This window comes from Centropristis striata, chromosome 2 (assembly GCF_030273125.1).
Source record: "Centropristis striata isolate RG_2023a ecotype Rhode Island chromosome 2, C.striata_1.0, whole genome shotgun sequence".
NCBI lineage: Eukaryota > Metazoa > Chordata > Actinopteri > Perciformes > Serranidae > Centropristis > Centropristis striata.
Genome location: NC_081518.1, coordinates 11,992,934 through 12,010,014, shown reverse-complemented (window position 1 = coordinate 12,010,014; position 17,081 = coordinate 11,992,934). Strand labels below are relative to the sequence as shown.

Sequence of the window (17,081 nt, the reverse complement as noted above, 5' to 3'; positions counted from 1 at the left end):
GAACGAACCAAAATGGTTTCCTGTCTCACAAGTTATACACCGGTAACTTCCCCCTTTTCACTGTGACATGATCACAACACCCCACAAACCAACAGAAAATAAAGAAAGAGACATTTTGATTGGATTTGGGGCATTTTCTGTGATGTAACATAACATTTCATCTTATTATTACAACAGTTTCCAGTCATACGTCTTTATTCTATTCTGTTTTGTTCTCCTATTCTGCGTGCACTACCGGATTATCTGCGAGTATGTGTGTAAATTAATTGCATAACAGATATGTAATAATTCATCTGGAGTAGCAGCCAGCAGGACTCTTCCCCCTTTCACTACGTCACATCTTCCCCGTGCTGCCTCTACGGGTTGCTATGACGACGGCGTTGCAGCTGGTCTCTAAAGGCATTCACCGCTCCTACACTTCTGTTTGGGAAAACTCTGTCGAGCAGAAAGACAACTCGACACGATAGGAAGCAGTTACTTTTTTGTGAACGGTGCTTTCAGATATGGGGGTAGTGATAGAGACCCATCTTAAATGCTGCAGAGACACATATTGCTTCCTTTTGGTGAGTAAAGTCTGGTGTAAGGTAAGTTTTTCAGGTTTCTAACGTTTAAAACAAAACTATATGTCGGCTAAGACAATTCAGCAATGTAACGTTACCTCTTACCTGTGGTAACAAACGTTAGTATGAGAACATTGTAGCATTGTACTTAAGTACAAGTTTAAGAGACTTTTTGACATTTTATGTTATGTTATTTTATATTTATACTCCACTACATTTTGAGGTAAATATTGAACTTTTACTCCACTACATTTAGCTGACAGCTTTAGTTACTTTTCAGGTCAAGATTTAACATAAAAAAACATGATCAATTTAAAGTGGTTAGACTTTTTTTTATTAATTTAACCTCATACCAGTATATTAAGTTGTTAAAATGAGCCCTATTTTGAGGAAATTAAAACGCTGCTTACATAAATGCATCAAGAAGGATAATCCAATAATAGCCTATATAAAACAATCTGAGTGGGACCTTTCTGCATGATGACAACCTTTACTTTTTATACTTTTAAGTACATTTTGTTGCTGATAACTTTTGTACTTTTACTTAAGCAAGGTTTTGAATGCAGGACATTTACTTTCACAGTACTGTATTAGTACTTTTACTTAGGATATCTGAATACTTTTTCACCACTGCCTCTTACTGGTTATTTCTGTGTATTCTGCTTCCCTAGATAATATCATGAAGCACATGAGCTAACTATATAATGGCAACCTTAAAAAAAGTGGATCACACAGCTGTGAATGGATCAGACAAGGAGCTTCCAGCACAGGAGGAGGCAGTTAGTGAGCAGACACCAGAGAGGAGACATGCTGATGCCCTTCTAGATATCAGTGAAGAGGACTTGATGCAAGAACTGGAGCCACATGAGTATCATTGTTACTCTGGTTGGGAAGAAGCTGTGAGTAAATTAATATCTTTTTTCTGCAAACTTTGTTTTATTCCCTTCCTTCATCAGATTTAGTGAAACCGGTTGTACCAGCAGTGCATGTTGTTTCTAGTCTTGGTTCGAGTCTTCTACATAGTGTGCATCAGTGGCAAAATGATAAATAAATGTGAACAACACATGCCCCAATTTCTGAACTATAATAACATTTCCACATATCCACAGTATTTTTTCCTGAGATTGGTATATAATTTACTCAGTCTCACATACCAATATTAGCTTACTTTCAACTCCCTCACTTTCAGCTTGACTAGTTATAAATTTTGATGCATTTTCAGTTCAAACTTGTCAAATCAGATGTTTTTGTATTTTACATTACATTTCATTTGAAAACAGGTGCATGGTTGGGCCAGAGTTGCTCCACTGAGCTGCATACTTTTGACTCAGAAGAGGTACAAGAAACCGAAGCATAAGGAGACTGACAACCTGACCGCCTTGTCTGTTGATCCAACAATCTCTGATGCAGACAGCTCAGCCAGCACTTCAGAGCACTGCTGTGAGTCTCGTGTGGGCCTGAATAACAGCTTGAAGACATCCATGTTATTAAACCAGCATGCAGGAATCTGGAGTAACCCTGCAGTGGGAGCTCTGCAGAAAGATGCTTCAGAATGGCCTGTCCTCAATGCAATACAGAAAACAATGTCAGATCTTGTACTAAAAGACAAGATAAAGAAGGAAGAGGGGCTAAGAGAGACCCCTTCGCAGCCTCACCAGCTACCCTCAAAATACTCAGAGAACAGGTCCACCAAGCATCAGAAACACAGACAGAGGCCCAATAATGCAGTGGTTCCCATTAAAAACTTTACCTTTTTACCACCAATTACCAGCCAGTTCTGCAGTGGCATTAAAGCTCCAGCAGGAGAAACCATTGAGGAAGATGATTTCATGTTTGATAAGAAAAGCGGGACAAGAAGAACAAGAGGAACTCGGGTGGAACCTATTGATAACCCTGAGCTTCACAGTTACTCTGCAGCCCTGACCTCCAAGTACCGGACATGTCAACAAAACCCCCACGTGTTCTCTGCTGTGAGTGTTTCTGTCCCCAAGAGGTATCAGGTACCCATGTCTTCCAGACTTGACACGGTGCACTGCACTAGTTACTTAGTTGGCAAGAGCCTCACACAGGCCCTCCACTCTGACACTGTAGCAGGTGCACAAGCCCACATGCACCCCAGCAAGACTGTGTGTATGTAGTACGTAATCACTTAAAACTCTCAGGTTCAACCAAGTGAAATCCTGTTTCATCTTCTTTTGTTCAGCCTCAGCACATCACACAATGCTTACATCAAAGAAAACAGTTTGTCGAAGATTTAATCAATATAAGACATGTTCATAAAAGTATCTCAAAGCAGAGGAAATTCATATGGTTTAGTGTTCAGTCAGTTCAGTCTGGCGTAACATTTCAGAACATACTGGTCATAACAATAAAAAGTGAACGGAACATTAAAATGTTAAGCTCTTCGTGTCATTTGGGCCTTTATTTTGTTCCGACCAGTTCCCACAAGTCCTTTTTCAGCTGTTCTAGTTACCTAGCAACTACCTCATAAGAAGCATGGCAGTGCGCCTGCCTCGCACTTTCTTCTATTTAAACCTCAGCAACTAATCTACAGCACAGTCAGTGCTGTACTGTAGCCTGTGATAATGCATTATTATTTAAACTTTTGCCAAACTACTGCATCTGCTCAGTCAATTTTAATTGTATACGATTGTTTGTTTTATATCCTGCAGTAAGCGATTCCTGGTGAGTGTGGATGGGTTATGCAAGGTTTATCATTGCAGATATCCATAACTGTATGTCTTGTTGGTCTCCAAAGGCCAGCCAATTACTGCAACAACATTTACAACTGAGATCTTGTTACTCTGCTTTATTACACTACCTCGTTGTTTTTTAGCTGCCTTGTAAAAAAAAAAAAGAAGTGATCTGATTAGTGGGATTATTTAACAATGAAAAGTTGAAGCATTTACCTTGTCAAACAAACCTTTTGTCTTACCTGGATGTGCATATAAAATAAAATGGTTACTTCAGACTGATTTGTAAAGATTCAGCATGTAGATCAATATGTAACTGCATTAAGGTGAAAAGAAGAAACACATACAGTTTTATGTTCTATATAAGAAAGTACAAAAAGGGTCTGCACATTGCCTTCAATTTGCCAAACGTGAATATATCACCAAAACATCTGTGAATTATATTCCACTATGCTGAACTAAGAGCTGAATTAAAGCTCACCGATTTGGGTGTGTGAACCCTTTTTGTACTTTTTGCACACCTGGTGTGATTACATGCACTCCTGCTCTATTTTTTTGTGTAATGTCTTTTTCTCCCACTTATCCTCTATAATAAGTGACACAGGAAAACAATATACACTTTCCAGCAGTTTATTAAGAACATATGTAGTGTAGCTTCAACAATTAATCAAGGCAACCATTAACTCTACACATTTAGGCAACAGAAAATCAAATTCTGCTAAAACAACAATGTTGTGCTGGGAAAATATCTGCATGCGCCCTCTACAGAGAGAAAATAAAGCACTGTAACTGACACTTGAGACTGACAAGGCTTCTACACTTAGTTCTGTTGAAAGCAAGGCATTTCCCTGGACCTCTAAACCAGCAGGGAGAAGCTGTGATGCTGTATTTAAATTCAAGAACCACAAACTAGAAGTACTAGAAGTAATCTCAATACAAGACATTTCAAAATTTAACATGAGTCAAAATCCTTATGAATGCAGGAAAATTATCCTTAAACTATTTGGATATGGTGCAAAAAAATAGAGCATGTTATACTTGGGCACAGTGTCATGTTCTGTACATTCTTCAGTTTCTACAAATATCTTTTACTTGTAAGAGCATAAACGACCTGCCAATAAAAATAGTGAGATGTCGTCAAACTAATTTCCTTCAATAAAATGCTGCATAGCATTATTCTTGAGACAGAACTTAAATCTTTCCACAGAAACTATGGAGAACGATAAGGGACATTCAAATAATTCATGCAAACGTGACGAAAGTACCAATACAGAGTGGATTAAACATGCAAGGTCGAAAGAATTCTGACAAATTTTCAGTGTTTGTTCATTTTCCAAAACAAATAAAAGTGTAAATCTGGTAACTAATAATTATTATAAAGCAGCAAGTTGTAACAGAACTGAAGCTGATACTTGGGTTAAGGCACCAACGTAACAAAATGAACAAATAATCAAGGCCTATAGCTCTTGGTAAAATGCAGTCTGCTTGTAGTGTGTGCTCAATGAGGGAACGGTACAACAAAATCAAAACATTAAGTTGGTCACTTGGAGAGGAGATAAAAAAAAAAAATAGAAGAAAATTTAAAGAGAACCTGGTGACTTTAACAGAAGATAATCAACAGGACTCATTTCAGTCAAAATCAGGTGGTGAATACGTACAACAGTTTTGTGCTAAACGTTCCTCTAATCAACTCTGTCTTTCTGTACAGTATTATTACTGTATCACTTCCGTCCAGAGCCCTGCTACTGTATACACTTACACCCAGCTAATGAATAAGTTAAAGACAATGACAGCCTAGTCTGCTTACTGACTTGCACTGAATGCTTCGCTATAGAGACCCAGACACAAGAAGTGTTTTCACAACATCAAACTCCACAATCACATTTCAATGAAAGGTGTGTAACAACTGACAGGACATAAACAATTCATTTCTACTTGTGCCACATGTGTAACGTTATGCTTCAGAGATGCATCTTAACGGCTTTGAGCAATGACTTGTTCACTTTTAAAGGCTTAATGGGGTTATATTTTGGAAATCATAAAGTCGATAGCTTCTCACTGGTCAGATTTTCCACTGGCTGCAAAGCTTGACAGATGTTTTTCAGAGTTTATAGTCTTGATGCCGCTGACAAGGCAACGACACAGCCATAAGATGCACAAGCTGATAATAAATATTTTATGCTTCTGTGCTGCCGACCAAGTGAAGGCTTCATGCACATTTCCAAACACATATGTAAACTAAATGCAAAATGTTTTTTGCTGTACAGTTGAGATTAAACTGTTTTTCATGCAGTATATGCATATCTGGAAGCTGTCATACAAGATAACAATTGTGTCAGCCTTTCCTTGACAGAAATGCACAGCTAAAGATGTCATCCCTTTTAAGTGCAGATCTAACATTGTTGAAATATTTTTTAACAGCTAGTAAGACCAAGCAGTGAAAACCAATCACTGTGGTTATACAGTAAAATATCAAAGTAAACTGGCATTTCAGACAAGACAAACACAACATGTTACTTTATGTGCAAATAAATATGTAAACTGTCACAGGAGCTGATAAATCATGCCCGTTGAGCTAATAAAGTGCAGCAGAGCTGTCGAGATATATACCTGGAAAGACTCTGGACATGATGTCTCTGTTGGAATGTTCAAAGACATTTTCACAGACTTCTTACTGCTAAGACTGTGGTCTGCTGGAGGACAGCGTAGACTGATTCCTCTTATAGGAACAGGCAGACATGAGAAACCTGTACTGCAAAGGCTTAGGCAGCTTCACTCAGAGGGCTTCAGCTGTTGGGTTTCTCAGGGTGCTGAAAGAGAGCACAAAGCTCCTCACAAGTCTGCGTTTCCACAGAGCTGAAATGGGACTCCATATTCCACGCCAGGTCCGCTGACAAGAAGTCATCCATGACAGTTTGTGTTTCGTTGCTCGTTAGGAAGAGGTGTCCCAGGCCTTCTGCCTGGCTCGTCACAGTCTGTGTCTCTGTGCTGTTTAACAGCCTTGCGTGCTCGCCCTGACTCACAGTCGTTTGAGCAGATAGACTTGTGGCAAATGAAGGGAGATCTGTCTGTGTTTCTGTATCTGAAGACTCGGTGCTCATAGAAAAGCTTGAATGTCGTAGGATGCTGCTCAGGGGCATGTGACTTCCAGCGTTCAGCAGGAAATTGAGGTCAGTCTGAGTTTGAGTATCAAATAGCTCTAGGTCGCTGGCTTGGGTTCGACTTGGTCCCTCACTTTGGTCCAGTTCATCCATCAGGAGGAAGTCTGTCTGCGTCTGGATGTCCAGAGACTCCAGCGGCGTGTCACCACCGAGTCCTCCCAGCTCACTCTCCTCTGTCTGTGTCTGGATGTGCACAGCATTAAGGAACTCTTCAAAGTCAAAGTCAATGCCATTGGGTTGCTCCTGCACAGATCCCAGACCAGACCCACAGCCCACTGCAGAGGCCTCAGTGAGCACCTGGTGGCCTGACATGCTGTCAGAAAGAATATTTTCTAGGTGATTTAATAAGGTCATTGTTTGGGTCTGGTTATCTGCCATGTTGTTTGAGTTGAGCTCATCTGTCTGCACCCCAAAACACATACCACCAGCTGACTTTGAGTCTTCATATATGCTGCTCCCTGCAGCGGAGAGGGTGTCATCTATCTCCAGAGCAGTCTGAGTGGAGACACTGAGGGAGTCGCTGCCGAATAAGTCAGAGCACATGATCGTCTGGTCCTGAGCCTTCTCCTCTGATTGTGGCACAGCAAAATATGTCTGTGTCTGCCTGGTTTTATACGGAGGCAATGATGAGGTGGAACAAGGGATTTGACTCATGCACTGGCTATCTGTCTGAGCTCCGATAGAGGATGTTGCTTTTGCCCGGGACGAGAATGTCTGGGTTTCCACACTAACTGGCAAGAGGACTTGGGCACTCACGCTGATGTCAGTTTGGGAGCAGGATGACACTGAGGACTCTCCAACAGAGCACAACCCCATTCCTTCCCCAACCCCTACTCCTGTGGGTGTTTTTGACAAGTATGATTTGTCTGTCTGAATGTTGGTGGAGGTGCTTCTTCCCCGTTGTCCTGCCAGACTGGCTGACTCATCTGTGCCTGCAGTGTCAAGACTGACCTGCACCCCAGTGCTGATAGGCCCCAGGCTAGAGCGTGAAGTAGGCATGCTATCCTTGAAACACAAACTCTTAGCATCAAGTTGGGGTACCACAGCTCCTGTGGTTTGTGGCAGGAGGTGGAGGGTGCTGACTGAGCCTTGGCTGTCTACAGCTAGCACTACAGACCTCAGAGCTCCACTTTCGGTAGATGGGAGAAGGACAGGCAGGTGGGCAAGCTGCATCACGGGAACACTGACCAAAGCCATCTTGGGCTTTGGTAGGAGCAACTTCTGGAGGCTCTTACGTTGGTTTGAGTTCTGATTCACTGAATCAGGGATATGAACAACTGTATCAGAAGGGAGGGCAGTCTCGGTCAGCTCTCTACTAGTGGGCATGATCTGACAGGCTGACTCATTGATCTTAACCTTTTCAGAACCACATAACAGTTTCTCCATCTTTCGCTTTTTTACTGGAGGAATTCTGTAAAGAAACAAAACAGAGAGAGAAACAGCCAAATTATTATTTAGCCAAACCTAAAGGTTTCAATATAAATCACTCTGGGCTGTGCAGGTACATGCCTGTGTTCAGTAGGAATCTCGTGGCCTGTTCTGTAGATATGTGAAAGTAGAGCAGCTCTACTAGCATAAGGGCAGCCACATGTACAGTGGTAGGTCTTCCCACAGTCTTCTATGTGCCTCTTTAGGTCCCACTCTGTGCTGTAGCCATTGTTGCACTTGAAGCACTTGTGTTTCTTCTCTGCATGCATCTTCATGAAGTGCTAGAATAAGACAGATAAAATAGCAAATAACATATTGCATACAACTGCTTTAAACAGGGATAAGCAAGCCATATTGAGCATTGATTTACATGTGGCAGCAGAAAAGCATTTGAGTATAAATTAAAATCCAGTATTACATTGTTCTTTCCTATTGATCACAAGGGTAGGATTACAGTTCATTGGAGGAAAGGCTTACTTGTTTAACCAGGGAGAACTGGGAGAAGGGTCTGTTAGGCCCCCTGGGACAGCCCTCAATTGGACAGCAGTAAAGCTTCTGAGAGCCCTTCATGTCTTTTCTGACTGTAGGATTGACCATACCATCCTGAGGGTGACGATGCCAGCGAAAGACACAGAGAGAGAATAAAGCAAAGAAATGTTAGTGTTAGTTTATATCATAGCATGGCTTACAGCAAGTGTTAATGTGCATTCTTTAATATCTATAAATAAAAGCATCTAACAGAGGGGTGTAGGCTGTCGTGCTTTCAAGTCATTGTAAGAGACTGAACAATCTAAAGTTGGCAATCTTACAGGCAGAAAAGGTTTTATTTCACCTACAATATTTATTATAGAAGCTGCTGAAATGGGCATCTAATGTCCATGATGCTATACACCTAAAACTACACATTGTCTCTTTTTAAATATATATACATATATTCATACTTCTAAGGCATCGTTTATGATTGTTGTACACTATATTGCTTTCCTATGTAAGGGTAGGTAAATGTGTTAAAAAGGTGACCTTATTTAAGAAACCACTTTTCTCTATGTACAGTATGTTCTGCTTTATCTAACTGAAAAAAATAATAATTAGGGTGGCAGTACATGTGATATAAATGATTACTGTACCACTACTCCTCCTTTTTTATATACTGCCTCGGGTGGTACAGTAAACAGTTATATCACATGTACTGCCACCCTCATTATTTTCTTTTTCAGTTATGTAAAGCAAAGCCTACTGTACATACAGAAATGTGTTTTTATATATATATATATACACACACACACACACACACATTACAGCCTTTCACTGGTCAAGGTCACCTCCATCTGCTGTAATAACACTGGAGAGAGCAGAATAGCTAAGGCTGACTGACAAACACCCTCTGCTTTATCATAAGCAGTTAGCATAAATAGACAGTTTGCTAAGAGTGAATGTTCTTGCAGTTGGCTTCAGCTTCCATCATCTGGTCGTAGGCTGAAGCCTGAGTCATGTCAAGACCCTATTAGTCATCAGTCAGTAGCTTGCTGTGGCCCAAAAGACAGAGCAAGTCAAGATGCACTGTCTTTGCCACAGCAGGGTCAGTCCACAGCCTTTTAAGTGGCTATTTTCTGAGAGACTGTGGAATACAGTGATAGGTCAGAGTAACAGTCCAATTCTGCTTCTCCTTGCTGCTGAGGTCAGTGATATGGATAAAAGGACTGCTAATATATGAGCCAAACACACTCACATTAAACTTTGGAGTGGGGTCTGAACTGGGTTGAGTGAATGAGTTCAAATTAAATTAATCAGTCTTGACCACCAGTTGAAAACAGACAGTGGGTGATCAACAAATGCATTTCTTCAGTGCAATCATGCCATAGAGCTACAGCGGTGTAAAGGTAGATGTAATAAACACACATACAGTGCCAACAACATGCCTAGTTATTGCAGTCAGACTTCATGAATAATGCAGAGGTAGCATACAGAGTGAGCTTTTCCAGCGTTTAAGAACTTTGTCATCATGTCAAACAGAATATCAGTACCACTGCTGACAGAAGTTTGATATAGCTGTTATTTCTCTCTTTACACCCAATGATGGCACAATCTGTGATGCAAGTGTGGCTGAGCAATGAAAAATCGAAACAGAGGAATCTGTAGCTACTCTCAAAGAGACAACATCTCTATTTGAACAGTGATTAATGGGCATCAACAGCAACTAAATTTAGATTATCAAAGTTTCCTATGGCCCTTTAAGCTCTTTTTTTCCCACCAGTAATATTTAGGCACTAGAGTTTATGACTGGCATACAAACAGACTTTTAAATAAACTTACCTCAAACGTAAGTGGTAGAACTACTGACCTTGCCTTTAAGAGTCTTCTAACTGGCCCACATAAACTACTTCTAAGACCTAATTCAAATTCTAGCATTCACCTATTTTTAAACAAAGAGTTTAGTCTATTGCAGGACAAAAGGCAGCCTTTCCCAGCAAAGAACTTCATTCATGGTGGGGAAACAGTGAATCACTGCCTCCCACAAAAAGCCCAGTCCAGAGAGGAACCGGGGTCAAAAGTAGACTTTGGTATAAATGCTTTGACTGCCTCCATTTGGCTGACCCTTAAGTAATGGTACGAGTCTGTACATTAGACTCAGACAATCAATACTGCTCGCGTGGTCTTGTTTCAAAAAGGTGAAGAGAGTCTTAGCATTACATTTTAAATGGTACCGATGTATCTAACCCAGGGGTCGGCCACATGTGGCTCTTCAGGCCATCTGCAGTGGCTCCCTGTTGCTTTGACCAAAAAATGATATGGAATTTGTCTAAAATTTAATCCACATTGTTGGAGTGATTCTTACATTCTCCAATCGTAAAAAAAAATATGTACCCTATTGACAGGAAAAAAATAGATATATTTTAGTCGACTTAAATGTGCATCATAGCCAATGACCATCTGGCCCTTTGCCCTATCCTCTAATTTTTTGCCCAAAATAGCTACAACAGAAAAGACAGATTCGTTTACATGTACTGCCAGTGCTTCACGATGAGTGATTTGCAGCGAGAAATTAGCAAATTACTTTCATTATAAGGCTCAAAGATGCGGCTCCAGAGGGATTTTCTTTCTGTTTTTTGGCCAAAAATGTATCTTCATGAAAAAGGTTGCTGACCCCTGATCTAACCACACACGAGCATAGCCAACTCAGATACTGCAGACATTCCTGTGCACAACTCCAAAAGCCCACTAAGCGAAATTTAAGGGTGTAACCCATATACAGTCCATGGTGTAACTAGACCTGAATCGAAAAATGCAGCAATATCATCCATCATCACGTGCGATACAAGGCATTAACCCTCTGGGCCCACTAAGGACATTTTCAGCCATTTCAGAAATTTTTCACTTTATTTTTGGCAATAATTTTGGCTGTGATACTGCAAATGACATGATTTTTGGAAGAAGGATTTCTTTTTTGATATATTTTGAAATTCTAATTTAATTTTTTCTAATGGCTCTATAATACACTGTGTACAAGTTTACTACCCTTTCGAGCCCTTTCGGGCTGAAAATGTCCACCTCCAAAAAATGCTATAAAAACGTTACAGATTAATATTTTTTTCTACTTTTTTCTGCATAAACCTCTAAAACAACTTCTGCCCTGCTCAAAACTACCAAACATTCAAAGATTTTGAGGATTTTAACCCTTTAAATGCCAGTTTGATTACATGATGTCACTATTTTTCAAAGAAAAAACACACAAAGATGTAGTTATTTTCCATATAATAAATTATTTTTGGCTGGGGCTTTATTTTTTATCACAGCCTTTGATATGTCAAAGATTAAGAACAAAATTGATTTTGATGCATTTTTAGTTTTTGTGTAGTGTCAGATTTAAAATGTACTACCCTTTTATGGCCTCTTGAGGAAACTTCCAAAAACTGCTATGAAAATATCCCTTATATATTTTTTTTTCCAACTTTTTGGGTTTGAATCTTACAATCAACTTCAGTCCTAATCACAACTACCAAACATTCAATTCTATTTTAGGATTTTAACCCTTTAAATGCCAGTTTGATAAAATGATGTCACTGTTTTTTATGAAAACACACAAATGCCATTTGATGTAAAAAAAATTCCCATTTAATCACATTAAATCCACATTTTTTCAATGACAAATAACAAATAAGTTTTAAATGGAACACTGGACAACACTGAGAAGCATACCACTACTAACACAAATCATTTTGTTTATAATAACATATAAACATATAATATTTTTAGGATCAACAAAACATGCAAATTGAATGGAACTGTTTCTAGGAAGAAAGGTGTGTGTGTGTGTGTGTGTGTGTGTGTGTGTGTGTGTGTGTGTGTGTGTGTATGTGTGTCTGTGTGTCTGTGTGTGTGTGTGTGTGTGTGTCTGTCTGTCTGTGCACGCATGCTCACTCCTTCCAGCAGGACCTGCAGCAAGGGACTTGGTGCTCTCTGCAGGTTAACTTGTCACACCTGTTGCAGGCAGTGCTTACTCTCCTTTTTTTATCTGTGCACAACCAGCAAAGTCCCCTTCTGCTTGTGGAGGTGCTTGCGGCTGCCGGTGCCTTTACCTTCAACACTGCTGTAGCAGCAGCCAGTGTACGGGGTAGGCGCCGTCTCCGCGCGATTTCATCCAACACCAGGGATTTTCCCAATTCCTCCAAAAATAGCCTCCTCCTGTATGATTTTCCTTGCTTCCAGGAGGGATCTGTAGCAGTGAAGATCACGAAGGCATTGAAAGCAGAGATATCAATCATATTGCAGAAGAGGACCTGTGGCCACCGATATGTCTTCCTCCTGCAGCTGTAGGTGCCAACAACCTACAAAAGACAAAGAAAAAATGAATACAATTATTCTTTCTTATTACAAACTAATTTATCATTCATTCTTCATATTCTGTAAATTCCCAAATAGGCCTACTGAATGATCAACTAAAATAAAATCACTAATAAAATCACTAAATATATCAAACAAACCAATGAATTGAATTCAGTCAGAAAAAAATAGGCTAAATAAAGGCTCTTACCTTGTCCAGGTTGTCGACACCTCCCTTGCAGTGGTTGTATTCCATGATGATCACAGGTTTCCTCTTCTCATCGTCTGTCACAGCTGGCTCTCTATGTTTGCTACTGAGGAGGATCACATTCTTCCCCCGTTTTGGGATGTAGCTCACTGCTGTGGTGTTGTTTGTGAAGGCAAAGAGAGAGGAGAGGATAGCTCTCCCCCTCATCTGCAGGAGTTTGGGTGGAAGCTCGGGCTTGTTCTTCCGAATTGTCCCGACCAGGGCGACTTTCCTCTTCAAAAGCTCCTGCACAAGTGAATAGGAGGTAAAAAAATTGTCACATGTGACAGTGACCCCTTCAAGCCCCTTTGTCATGTCGAGGATGACACGCTTGCCCTGGCCCACCTCCACAGCACTGCCAGCACCTTTCCCGGTGTAAACCTGGCATCTCCAGGCATAGGAGGTTGCAACGTCGGCGGTGACCCAGATCTTGAGGCCATACTTTGCCGGCTTACTTGGCATATACTGCCGAAATTTGCAGCGGCCTCTGAAGGGGACAAGCTGCTCATCCACACAGACGTCTTCTTGGGGGTTGAAAAGCATTGGAAGGCGATGTGTCCACATCTCCCAGACACAGCGGATAGGGGCAAGCTTGTCCTCTCTGTGGCGGGAAGGTCTGGTCAGCTTGTCATCAAACCGGATGTTGGCGTTGATCAGCCTGAATTTTGTGTGGTTCATAGAAGCCCTGAAGATGGCACGGCCAGTGTGGTCATCCCAGAGGCTGCGTGTAGATTCGCCCTTGGATCTGTACGCTCCAGCCAAAATCAGGAGCCCGATGTATGCCTGAATATCTGTGGCATCAACATCACTCCAGTTTGCTACTGACCGTCTCCCCTGCAGGTTTGTCATCTGAACAATGATGCTGATGATTTCAGCAGTGAAAAATAAATCAAAGGAGGATTTCACGTCATGGATACGGGTGGTGGCATAGTTGGTAGGCCCTGGAATCAAACCTCTGCCAGGAGCAACGTAGCGCAGTGTCGCATCATTAGAGGGAAACCAGATTTGCCCATTTTTTGATGTCCACTCACTGACAAGATGGGCAGGATCCTCTGTGTCCTCCTCGCTCAAAGTGGAATCTTCAGAGGAAGATGACTCCACATCAGAGTCCTCTTCTAAAGTTGATTCACCTTCTGAGGATGAGTCCTGCAGCTCGCTGGCGGTTAAGGGCTGCATCACCATATCCCTAGCTTCTTCCACAGAGTATTTTCTCTTCATCTTACTTTCTTGCTTGTCAAAGAAATAATGACCAGCCAGTCAAGCCACACACATTTATAGCTTTGACAGCAACCAGGTGCACATCAAGAAACTTTTTTTTATTATTCTTTTTTTTTCCAACTTTTTTTGTTTTCTCCACAGACCTCTTTGAAGTGCAGCAAGACCAGGGGCCATTGTTTTTATTTACTTGAAGGAGTGAATGCTTGGCTGTGTATGACAGTATGCTAAAGAGACATTATCAAAGTATTCTGAAGTTCTACAATAAGGTCAAGCTGGGTCAAGTTGAAATTTTATTTGACAGAGCAATATCAAAGAAAATGCTACGATAACACACTTGCACCTGTCTCAGAGATGAGCTCCCCACTCATTTAAATCTGACACTGCACAAAAAGTAAAATTGCATCAAAATCAATTTTGTTGCTAATCTTTGACATATCCAAGGCTGTGATAAAAACAAAAGCCCCACCCAAAAATTATTTATTATATGGAAAATAACTACAGTTTTGTGGGGTTTTTTCTTTGAAAAACAGTGACATCATGTAATCAAACTGGAATTTAAAGGGTTAAAATCCTCAAAATCTTTGAATAATTGGTAGTTTTGAGCAGGGTGGAAGTGTTTTAAGTGGTTTATGTAGAAAAAAGGAGAAAAAATATTAATCTGTAAAGTTTTTATAGTGTTTTTTTGGAAGTGGACATTTTCAGCCCAAAGGGCTCGAAAGGGTAGAACATTTTAAATCCAACACTACACAAAAACTAAAAATGCATCAAAATCAAATTTGTTCTTAATCTTTGACATATCCAAGGCTGTGATAAAAACAAAAGCCCCAGCCAAAAATTATTTATTATATGAAAAATAACTACATTTTTGTGTTTTTTTTCATAAAAAACATCAAACATTGTGCAATCAAACTGGCATTTAAAGGGTTAAAATGCCAAAAATGTTTAAACATTTGGTATTTTTCAGCAGGGTGGAAGTTGTTAAGGAGGTTTATGCAGAAAAAAGTAGAAAAAATATTAATCTGTAAAGTTTTTATAGTGTTTTTTTTGGAAATGGACATTTTCAGCCTTAATGGCTTGAAAGGGTAGAAAATTTTAAATCTGACACTACACAAAAACTAAAAATGCATCAAAATCAATTTTGTTCTTAATCTTTGACATATCCATGGCTGTGATAAAAACAAAAGCCCCAGCCAAAAAATATTTATTATATGGAAAATAACTACATTTTTGTGTTTTTTTTCTTTAAAAAACAGTGACATCATGTTATCAAACTGGCATTTAAAGGGTTAAAATCCTCAAAATATTTGAATGTTTGGTAGTTTTGAGCAGGGTGGAAGTTGTTTTAGAGGTTTATGCAGAAAAAAGTTGAAAAAAATATTAATCTGTAAAGTTTTTATAGTGTTTTTTTGGAAGTGGACATTTTCAGCCCAAAGGGCCTGAAAGGGTAGAATATTTTAAATCTGACACTACACAAAAACTAAAAATGCATCAAAATCAATTTTGTTCTTAATCTTTGACGTATCCATGGCTGTGATAAAAACAAAAGCCCCAGCCAAAAAATATTTATTATATGAAAAATAACTAAATTTTTGTGTTTTTTTCATAAAAAACATCAGTGACATTGTGCAATCAAACTGGCATTTAAAGGGTTAAAATGCCAAAAATATTTAAACTTTTGGTATTTTTTAGCAGGGTGGAAGTTGTTTAAGAGGTTTATGCAGAAAAAAGTAGAAAGAAATATTAATCTGTTAAGTTTTTATCACCTATTTTTGGAAGTGGACATTTTCAGCCCTAACGGCCTGAAAGGGTAGTAAATTAAAGTGGGCCCAGAGGGTTAATTGAAAACGCGTTAGCTAGTTAGATGTAGCTAGCTCGCTAGGGGCAAACGTTACTGTTACCATACAAACTACTTTACGGAGCTTTACTCGCATAAAAACTAAGTGAACTTCTACTACCTAATGTTAACTATAACGTCGTGTTTGATAAGCATCACAGTGTGGAAGCTAAAACGAAGTTATAATCGACTTCCAGATTTATAAGAGCGTTTTCGCGACAATGAGTTAGCCAAGTTAGCATTGCACTTGAGTGATCACCTAAACCGTAAAGACATTAATCAGGTTTAGTAAGCGTTTACCTTTATTCTGTGCGACTTAACGAGATGCATGTTCAATGCAGGTGTATTGGGGAGAATCTTGCCACATCCCTCCACGGTGCAGAGGATGTTCGTCCTCACTTCTTTGGTCAGCTCCGTGATGGTGGGTTTGATAATTTCCCGTGACTGCGACAGAGACTCTTCATGGCATTTCGGGCTGTCTGTGGTGGCGTTATCTCGATTATTCGCCTTGCTCGTCGCAGAGGCAGCCATGTTTCTATGTTGACAGTCCAGTTGTGTTTGGCAGAGAGCCCCAGCAGCAGCATTGACTCAACTGTGGCATTCCGTCCCTCAGCTTTGCCTGAAAGGCTGTTTCGCCACCTTTTACTAATAGGACGAGTGGGACAGCTGAGTTCACGTCACGTCCGGTATAATATCGTACTTCCGTTTTACAGAATAAAGTCTTTTAGGCCTTAGTTTTCCCAATGTTGATGATATAATATTAAATATGTGGGCCTATATGCAGGAAGAAATGCTGTGCATTCCAATATCCACACTAGAATAAAACTTAGTATGCCAGAAAAAAACATTTAGTATGTCCATATCGTCACACTGTTAAAATAATCGCCTATGTAATTTTTTGTCAAAATTGTTTGTTTTTTTGCCTAAATCATCTCCTCATGACGCCGGCCACCTATGGTAAAATCGCCTACATCCTCAGTTGATCAGATCATGTGATTTTACCCCTTTGAGATCATCATTTCTTTGACAGTTTGCCACATTCATAGGCATCAGATAAGAACCCAGCAAAGAAGAGCTAGAGGAAGACTGTTTAGCTATCAGTTTAGTTTATCAGTGTTT

General features: G+C 40.0%; 2 protein-coding genes across 3 annotated transcripts; one reads left to right on the top strand and one right to left on the bottom strand.

Moving 5' to 3' along the window:
* The first annotated feature begins 19 nt into the window (after positions 1-19).
* Positions 20-3,631, top strand: LOC131991624 (uncharacterized). Of its 2 annotated transcripts, none has more exons than XM_059357095.1 (3): positions 20-563; positions 1,232-1,459; positions 1,841-3,631. In XM_059357095.1, the coding sequence occupies exons 2-3, from the start codon at positions 1,265-1,267 to the stop codon at positions 2,696-2,698; spliced, it is 1,053 nt and encodes a 350-aa protein (XP_059213078.1). In that variant the 5' UTR covers positions 20-563; positions 1,232-1,264; the 3' UTR covers positions 2,699-3,631. The 2 variants fall into 2 exon arrangements, with proteins under 2 accessions (XP_059213078.1, XP_059213085.1); XM_059357102.1 differs by having other exon boundaries at positions 20-584.
* Positions 3,632-3,867: 236 nt separating this feature from the next.
* On the bottom strand, positions 3,868-16,558 carry atmin (ATM interactor). The gene is made up of 4 exons (XM_059356540.1): positions 16,263-16,558; positions 8,320-8,445; positions 7,924-8,123; positions 3,868-7,825 (listed from the first exon to the last, which is right to left on the bottom strand). The coding sequence occupies exons 1-4, from the start codon at positions 16,491-16,493 to the stop codon at positions 6,040-6,042; spliced, it is 2,343 nt and encodes a 780-aa protein (XP_059212523.1). The 5' UTR covers positions 16,494-16,558; the 3' UTR covers positions 3,868-6,039.
* Positions 16,559-17,081: the final 523 nt, after the last annotated feature.

What these genes read in the sequence shown, in the direction of transcription:
- LOC131991624 (XM_059357095.1), top strand. Translation starts at nt 1,265, where the DNA reads ATGGCAACCTTAAAAAAAGTGGATCACACAGCTGTGAATGGATCAGAC. An exon ending in ACTCTGGTTGGGAAGAAGCT is followed by an intron (nt 1,460 to 1,840) that starts GTGAGTAAATTA and finishes ATTTGAAAACAG; the next exon opens with GTGCATGGTTGGGCCAGAGT.
- atmin (XM_059356540.1), bottom strand. Translation starts at nt 16,493, where the DNA reads ATGGCTGCCTCTGCGACGAGCAAGGCGAATAATCGAGATAACGCCACC. An exon ending in TTAAGTCGCACAGAATAAAG is followed by an intron (nt 8,446 to 16,262) that starts GTAAACGCTTAC and finishes CGTCACCCTCAG; the next exon opens with GATGGTATGGTCAATCCTAC. An exon ending in AGTTCTCCCTGGTTAAACAA is followed by an intron (nt 8,124 to 8,319) that starts GTAAGCCTTTCC and finishes GTCTTATTCTAG; the next exon opens with CACTTCATGAAGATGCATGC.